At 38.8% G+C, this 9,489-nt stretch overlaps 1 protein-coding gene across 1 annotated transcript in view; it reads left to right on the forward strand.

The window, feature by feature from the left end:
* Positions 1-9,489, forward strand: part of large1 (LARGE xylosyl- and glucuronyltransferase 1) — a 127,457-nt gene that overhangs the window by 33,134 nt on the left and 84,834 nt on the right. Inside the window, exons 4-6 of the mRNA XM_008401201.2 lie at positions 1,122-1,204; positions 3,047-3,170; positions 3,347-3,518. Coding sequence (XP_008399423.1) covers positions 1,122-1,204; positions 3,047-3,170; positions 3,347-3,518 — 379 coding nt within the window. The remainder of the gene's footprint in view (positions 1-1,121; positions 1,205-3,046; positions 3,171-3,346; positions 3,519-9,489) is intronic.

A 9,489-nucleotide genomic window follows, 5' to 3' on the forward strand; every position in this document is an offset into this window, starting at 1 on the left:
ACTGAAAATATTGCATTTGAATTTTTAAAAGTTGAATTTTTTTATATGCTGAATTTTTTTAACACTAAAAAATATATATATTGAAAATTTCATCACTTTGAAATAGGAATGTAAATTTTTTTAACAAATTAAAATTGCAAGCGTGTACAAATAATGACAGATTTTTTTTTAGGTCAAAATTGCATTTTGAATTAATTTTGAAATCGAAAAAGTAAGCGCAAATATACAACATTCAAGTTTTAGATGCATTTTTTATTCAAATTCTGATGGCACACGGCGGGCAGAACTTTCTTCAGAGGTCCACTCACCCTGTGGGCCACACTAATATACTGTCATATCACGGTGGGGGCCATCAGACATCGTCCTGCGGCCCCAATTGGCCTGCGGGCCGCGAGAATGAGACCTCTGGTTTAAAGGTAAAGAATGAGATATAGGAGTAGAGGAAATGGAAAGGATAGAAAAAAATACAAGTCAACATCCTAGAAGTCTGCTTCTACACCTGCAGAAAGAGAGGAACAAAAAAACAGAACCAAGAAACCACAGTGAAAAACTTATGCATAAACAATGATAACTACATTACCAGAAATTTCATAGCACAAAAAATGCAAAATAAAATTAGAGACAAATGTAGCCTAACAGTGTATCTGAAAACAACTGAATCTTAAAAATAGGTGTGTACAATCTAATCTGACTAGTAATGCATGGTTCTGTGAAGGCTTCAGAAGTTTGCTATAGAACATTAGTGGAAACACAGCAGACAGATCAGAGAGAATGTTGACACAAGATGCCATGTTTTAGAGTTGATTGAACTGCTGCATGTTATTTTCGGTCCAGTATGTTTCAAGTTAAAAGTTCAGAAAACGTTTTCAGACTGAACTACTATTATTCTTTATTATAATTCCTCCCTTGCTGTTTAATGCAACTTCTTGACTGTATCTGCAACACCCTATCTGCTGAAAATAACTATAGTTTTTGCCTCAGAAATGCAAATTTTTTCCCCATTCTTAACCATTCCAGCCTCTGGAATTGGATTTACATACTTTCAACACTGAAAGTATTGATATTGAAAGTAAATAAATCCAATCAGTTTTTTTTCACAGTTTTCTCTATTCTCTCCCCAGACTATCCATGTGGCCATCGTATGTGCAGGTTACAACGCAAGTCGAGATGTTGTAACATTGGTGAAATCTGTCCTTTTCCACAGGTATGTCAACATTCATTTACTTCAAGCCCCTGTGAAGTCCCCTTTTTTAACCTAAAAAAATATTAAGATTTATGCTGCTCAAGATAGTTACTACAACATAAAGAGTCACTATTTGTGTAAATATGGGGGCATGTTACGTTCATAAATCAATACTCAAGACCTTGAATATATGAAAAAAGAATTACTTGTTTTCAGGACAGTCTGATAGATCTTTGATGATATCAGATCACAGTGTTAGGAGAACCTCTGTCAGACCAAAGAGCCAGGGCACCTTTCTGGGCTGGAGTGGGGGATGGAGGGTTGGCTGGGTGCAATGTTCCCTCTAATTTTTCATGCGTCTGGGCGTATACACAAGCTCCCTGAGCACACCGAGGACCCCTGTGAGCAACATCAGGTGTGCACACGATGGCCCAGCTGATGTTTTATAGCAGTATTATACCTGTTATAAATCTAGGATCATAGCAAGTTATTAAAAGAATCAAATTACAGCAGCAACTTCCATTAGTTTGCTTTTAATATATGTGATTTGCCCACTTGAAATGAAAAAACTAAAATATTGCTGATCATGAGATGCATAGTATATGTAAGAGTCCTGCTTTGGCCATGGTGAGAAATGAAACATTACACCTTTCAGATATAACTTTTTGTTCACATTAAAACATTCACATTCTGCACAATGAAATGTTTTGTAGCTTRTGATGCAGTGTAAATTCCTGTAACTCTTTGTAAAATATTTAATTACACAGCTTTTTCATGTCTGTATGGAAGCCCATTTCTACCATGAAAGAAAAAATAAAAGACCAATAGGAAGTCATAATTTCGACTTTGTCATAATTTCTAATCGGGCATTGGTGGGCATTGCCCACCCACAGATTCAACTGTGCCCCCCGTGGCCTGGAAGCTACGGCTGTTTGTTTCTACCTCAGAGTTGCCAATTGTCTGATATTCCTATATTAATTTGATACGGCTTCTGTACTTCCCATATCTGYGCCCTCTGTCACTTTTTTCAGTAGTTAAAACTGTTTAATCGGTTGTTAATACGTCGTAACCTGTTTTTCCGAGCTGCGTTCAAACGCAACATGAACGCTGAGACGTTTACATCTGTGCAGCAGAGCAGAGCTACGTAAGTGTCAAGAATCATGGCTGCAAAACACAAAGAACTTTGCACAGTTTTCCCCCAAACTAACCGACTGAGTTGAGTAAAGCTGTTGGATAATGTTAGCTAAAAGGTGACTAGCTAATAACAATACAGCACGTTAAGCTTGTTAACAAGTAGCCTGTAGGGTATTAATGTTATGTTCAGCTACATAGATTAATTGTCGATGCCCTTCCCTGTTAACTCGTGTGGAGCCGGGGCTGCGTCTCAACTCAAATCTGCAGGGAACCACAACGCATATGGGCAAGGCACGTTTATACAATAGTATGCGATGATTGGCTGCGTAGCATAAGTGAACCTATCGTTGTGAGTCACAGGCTCACCCGAGTTAGCCTGTCAAAACTGATGTCCGGGCTCAATTTCCAGTTTACGTTGGATCTAATTTTATGCGCTGCATAGATTTTATTGTGCGCTGAGACTGTGCGAGCAGTGCGCGATTGCGCAAGCGCGCAGCTTAGAGGGAACGTTGGGTGTACCGATTGACCTGATTCCAAGCCTTTATAGACCAAGTTACTACTTTAAATATATGCAACTCAAATCCCTCTGTGATGAGGTGTGAATATGTGGGATTGGGATATTATTAAGACTTTGAAATCAAACACTCTTGTCTCTTTTCTGTCTGGTTTCTTTTTTAGTGTTCTGCAGAAAATGATTATTAGTATTTTGTTGTATTCTTGTGTCTTCAGACGGAATGCTCTTCATTTCCATTTCATCACAGACTCTATTGCAAAGCAGATTCTTTCCTATTTGTTTAATTCTTGGATGGTCCCTGCTGTCAGGGTGAACTTCTATGATGCAGATGAGCTTAAGGTGAGAAAAAAAAAATCATCCTCTTACTTAAGCAATTCCCAACTTTCTTCAGAAATTCTCAGTGGAGCACTATCACTTTTACCAGTCTGTACTGTATCTGCGTTTTTCTTCTGACAAAGTCTGAGCTCTATACTCTGGTCCTTATGGAAGTGATGGTCTTTGCTCTGTTGTTTCAGTCCGAAGTGTCATGGATACCTAATAAACACTACTCTGGTATCTACGGACTAATGAAACTGGTGCTCACCAAGACGCTACCCATGAATCTGCGCAGGGTCATTGTTCTTGACACAGATATCACTTTTGCCACTGACATTGCTGAGCTCTGGGCTGTCTTTCACAAGTTTAAAGGTAAGTTGATGGAAAAATTATTCATATAACACTTTTTCACAGATGTCACAAAGTGCTTCACAAGAAGGGTAGCCCAACTAATACACAGCAATGTGCAATACAGAAAACATCCATCTATCCATTATCTTACATGCTTATCTCTTGTGGGGTTGCGAGGGGTGCTGGTATCTATCTCTAGCGGTCAATGGGTGAGAGGCGAGGTACATTTTGGACAGGTCGCCAGTAGATACAGAAAACAAAACATAAAAGCTCAAGTCAAACAAAAGGCTAGGGGGACTTTTTCCGTTGTTGAAACAGGTTTAAGTCAGTTTCCCATCAATATGTAAGTGCCTGCTCCACACCGTAGGGGGTTAAAAGAAAGAAAAAAATAAACGCACATTGAGCCTGCAGGATATTATCGGAGGGTATGTACGCAGAAAACTATCACTGCACCTGACCCGCAAAAAAACAACCAAACCTCACGGGCATTATGTGTGTGTCACACAAAACCAGCTCATACTTAAACCATACAAATACGGCACTATGCGCATTATGCGCATAGCCCACTAACACATCTGACTTTTATTTAAATTTTTTTTTTTTTTTTACAAATTCTAAATAAAGCAAAGCCTACCCGTGTGATACATGGGAGGTGGAGGATGAAGATTCACAGGTTCAGGTGGTGTGTCTGAGACTTCCACAGGAGAAGGTGAAGCAAAAATGCTTGTTTAATTTCTACTCTTTTGGCAAACGTTTCTACTAGATTTAACTGTTTTACCTGCAGTCTTTAGCGTGATGCTTAGGAAGAGTGCAACTGACGTCAGTAGGGCCGTGCAGAGACCTTTTGAGGGGGAGGGGGTCAAAGTTAAAAAAGGGCACATTGAACAAGATCTTAAAACACCGTACAACAACATAGCAACAACCCATATTAATCAATAATTTAATTGGATCCTCATTGCCATCATGTGGGGACAAAGCAAAGCAAATGTAGTATATTTTCCCCAACAGGTATAATGTTACTGTTTCTGCTGCTGACAGTCCTGGAGGGCTGAGTTGAACTGAGACTGTAGCTGTTAAACAGACCATCTGAGAGAAGGTCAAAGGTTATGAAGTTATGAAATAAGCAAATTTGCTGCCATTTTACTAATTACGCCCTAATAATATTTATTTAACCTCTACAACAACTTTGCTGCAGACTGTTTTATAGATCTAAAAAGCTCAAAAGGGTTAACTCTACATAATTTTTTAATGGTAGCACCTCTGAGATCTAGATCAATTGTAAGACTGGGATATGAAGGCAAAGAAAACTCAGTAGCTGCTGGTAAGGCCCTCCAGACATTCAGGAGCCCCTAGAAATGGTTTAATTGTAACACAGACCATAGATCTAAACCTGTAGCATTCATTTATAGAGAATGACTGTTATTGAATTTTATTTAATGCATTCACTTGAGAAAATGAAAATGTACATTGTTGTAGACATTTTATGAAGGAATGAGAATCTGTTTCAATAGTAAGAGAAAGATAAATCTTTGTCTTTAAGTTTCTTTATTCGAAGGTAAAAGCGTTCGAAGACTCTTCTCACTGAGCGCAGTCAGAAGAGCCCTGAACAACACACTTCACATCGTTATATAGTCACAGCAAGACAAAGACCCTCCCAAAGTCTGATGTTATCTCTACTGCAGATGGCCACAGAGACACCCTGACCCCCTCCTCATGAACCATCTCTCACCTCTTGGAGGAGATGATTTTATGGCAGGATGGAGAGCTGATAAGGATTTCAGGAGGAACTTCTAACACTTTGTCAGTTCATGGGGTCAGGTCAAACAGGGTACAAACTCAATCCTATAAGACAATTATCAGATCAAGCATTTTACCCAAGATGTCTTCAGGTTTCACGGCTGCGGAAACATCTAAACATTATCTGCAAATGTATTTAATGGAAAAACACATCTTACAGAAATACAAAATACAGCAGATATAATCAGTAAATAAATGGTAAAAAGTATCATCAGTTCCATCAAGAATGAAATGAGACTAAAAACATAATTTTCTATCACAACATTTAGGATTTAATTAGGAAGTTTACTTTGTAAAAGTTTAAAGAATCATCTTGATAGTTTGTTGTCTTACCATAGCTACAATATGGTGTAATCTTTGTGTTTGAGGGGGGTTTGTTCACAAATGCATCACAGCAAACAACCAATAATCAGTGATTGATTTTAAACTCTGCCAATAAACCGGGTGTCCCTCTCACAGACACTTCACCTTATCTATATTTAAACATGTTAGTGATGCTGAGGTTCTTAGTAGGAAGGGTTTCGGGGGGCGGGAGGGTTCTGTCTAAGGCCCCATATTACCTTGGTGCGGCCCTTCATGAACAGCTGCTGCGATGCGCAACTCTGGAATCTACCTGGAATCCAACAGTGGCCCCTATGCCAGGCCGCTGATGCTTTGGGGACATTTTGATTAATTTAATTGTAGCATGTTTGGCTTTATGCTGCAGTTCTAATTATTGCTACAGTATTTTCTCTGATGTTTGTTTTGTGAACTCCAATTGGTACGTTACTACTGCCTGGTAGTAATGTAAAGGAGAAGCAGAGTGAACACAGAGCAGGTGGTACCAGGTGGTACCGGGGCTTTGAGATGCGTCACAACTCGCGGTGACAGTCGCAGTACCGTGTCTTATATCAGGATGTCTGATATAAAGACATTCTTTATGTTTGTCGGTGGGACCGACTCAGACTGCCTGTAGCGAACTGGGCATTTAGCAGCCTGATTAAGTTAGTCAGAAGTTTTCTCTGCAGCCGAAGTATTTCTGTGTTTAGGGGCAAGGTGGGTTTTTTCCGCTATTGCGAGAACAATTATGAAAATATAAATAGAAACAGTTTTTCTAACGTCAACATCAGACCTACGTTTTTATTCACAAACCAGTGTATGAAAAAAATATTCTTGTCCACTCCTCCTCACCACGGTGCCTGAACAACATGGATATCATTATTAGACTGAGGGCAGCCAGAGGCCTTCTGACAGATAAAAAAATTTTGGAAAAAGAAAAACGACCTCTAAAAGGGCACTAAGGATAAAAGGGGCAGGGGCTCAAACCCCTTTCCCTCCCCCCTCCCCCATGGTGGCCACCCACCACTGTGGCGAGTTGACAGTTTGAACAAAAAAACTGCATTCAGTTTGTACTTCTGTCCAGGGGATGAGTGACCGTCTGGTTTACAGACTGATACATTTACTGTCCTTATCTGGTGGCCCTAGGCTGTCATAATTTAACAAAAAAAAGTATATTACATATAATTTTTAGCGACCGTGAAAGCCCATTGGGTGATTTCATTGATGGACATTGATGGCTTATCCAATGAAATCCCTCAGTCCTCCTTGGCCCTCTAAGGTTATAAGTAGCGCGAAAAGTGAACGGATATGAGACGGGGCGGGCCAAAAATCTACGACAACAAAAGCTAAAAAGCGCATAAGCCCATTCAGAAAAATGTTTCAAACTATCTGTTATGTTAATTACCACACAAACTTTTACTGCTGGAACATATTGAGGAGCAGAGAAGGAGGGAGAATTAGCTATTCAGGGGATTTATTATTGTCAGCGGAGGATGATGAGAGAGACGTGACGAGGGACAGATTGAAGAAGAGTTCAGATTAGTTGCTGCCGGTAAAAAAGTGAGGGAAAGTACCTCATGAAGAGGCAGCGTTTCATGCAGGTGTGTGTGAGAGAGTCCGGGAGGGGGAAGCTAACACCTAAATGGTGTAACAGTTGTAAAAAGGATCAATCCAGTGTTATTGACGTCACACTAGATCCTGTTTATTCACAGTTTATTCAAGACAGTGTGAGACACAATCAACGATCGGGTATGGTACACACTCAGTCAGATCTCAGCAGCTCAGTTAGGCAGCTTCTGCTTTTTTATATTAACAAGTGGAATAAAGAAAAATAAAATCGTGTACAAATCAGCATCAATGAAATATATTAATACATAATACAGAATAATATAAATAAAAATAAATATAATGCAAAACTCAATTCTTTATGTAAAAGAATGCATAAAGGACCTATTCTGTAATAAAGTAATTAAATTAAAAGACATAAAACTACAACAAAAAATTGTGTATCCATCACATACCTGCAAGACACTGTGAGACACACTGAATGATCAGGTATGGTACAAAGTGACAGCCAGATCCCTGCAGCCCAACAAACACATTTTGAAGGGAAAACTTCAGACAAACTTTATAAAAGCAACAGTTCAATTTGAACTAACCCCAAAGTTTTTAAAACAATTACTATTATATTTTTATGCAGCACAAAAACTGTGAGAACTATTTTTAACTTTATAAACATTACTGAGAGTGAGAGAGGTAGCATTAGCACACATGGAGCTGCAGCTTGGCTGCTGCAGCTACGTCACAGAAGCTTGCTTTGTGCAACACTCAACCGTCTTCCCAGAACAATATTAGGAATCAAAAATAAAAGCAGTATAAAACAGAAATAGCCCTCCTGCAGTGCAAAGGTGACCACAGACATGGCAATTAAAAGAAAATGAGTTTTGAGAAGGTTCTTAAGAAAAATAAATAAATAAAATTAACTCAGCTCCACTAGCAGGAAGTCAGAAAAATACTTGAATAACACAGGAATGATGAAGGCCCGTGGAATTAATAATGAACACCTTTTGAGACGTTTTTAGTAATAAGAATAATTGTGAATTTCAGTACAAAACATAATAAGTAAGGGAAAACTAATAGAACAGTTAGAAAACAGCTATTGATACCATTAATGTTTTAAAAAAATACTTCCCATATCTTAACTGAATACTATCTGGGGGAGTTGTAGCCAAAATGTGGAAATGTTCAACATAGGAAATGACTGCAAGAATGTTAGGGATATTTTTCGGGCTAAGGAACGCACTATACTTGGGTCTTCAATTAAAAAAAAAACAAAAACAACTGGAAGCTGCTCTCGGTTTTCCATAAGGACCCAGCAGAGGGCTGTGTCCTAATAAATCTGCTGGATATATTAAGGACGCAATTCTATGTCTCCAAAGCCGAACCATGGTTTTCTTCACACCGAGCTTAAGTGCAGCGGCTCTATTTCCCTCCTGTAGTGCCAGATTGACAGCCCTCAACTTAAAAGCTGCATCATATGAGTTTGAAAACATTTCTCTGTTGTGCCTGCTGCTAGCATGTGGTTGTTCTAAATCAGTGTTTCTCAACCTTTTTTGGGCCAGCGCCCCCTAGCCTCTATCCAGGTCCCTCACCGCCCCCCACCAAAGAATTTGCAGGCTACTTTGCACTGACCATTATTTTATCATTAATATTACTATCACTATTGTAGATGTTTTGATTTTTATGCTGGTTTCTGTATTTATAATCAAAAATAATTTCCCAGAGAACAAAAAAGCCATGGGAATAGAAATTATTTTTACAGGCGTCTACGAAAAATGCAATGAACATTCAACTTAAAATTGGTAGGCCTAACAGCCTAGAGTGGAAAAAAATATTATTATTTTGTGCCATTTTCTAGTTGTTAAATATTCCACAAAATGACCAGATAAAAGATGTACAACATGCCAGCGCACATTGCGCAAAACTCAGGAGAACAGGAGAAGCGGGACATAAAACGGAGCGACGAACTAGATGTGAATTATGGCATAAAAACGGAGAATCCGACGCTGAACAGTGGAAAAAATCAACACATGATGTAAAACACATGATGATTAGGCTGCGCAGCAGGTGATGAGATTACTGGATGGTGAGCATCAATAAACGATAAAATAAATCTAGCAACAGGAAAGAAACTAAAGTGGACATAGCAATAAACCAGGAGAGGATTATACTAATCCTCCAGCAATAACCCCAATACTTAAGAAACCTGGTTTAGATCCCAATGAACTCAATAATTTTCGTCCTATCTCAAATCTTCCATTTATTTCAAAAATTCTAGAAAAGACAGTTGCTGCTAACTCCATTCTCATCTTTCCAG

The sequence above is a fragment of the Poecilia reticulata genome, linkage group LG23 (assembly GCF_000633615.1).
Source record: "Poecilia reticulata strain Guanapo linkage group LG23, Guppy_female_1.0+MT, whole genome shotgun sequence".
Classification (NCBI taxonomy): Eukaryota; Metazoa; Chordata; class Actinopteri; order Cyprinodontiformes; family Poeciliidae; genus Poecilia; species Poecilia reticulata.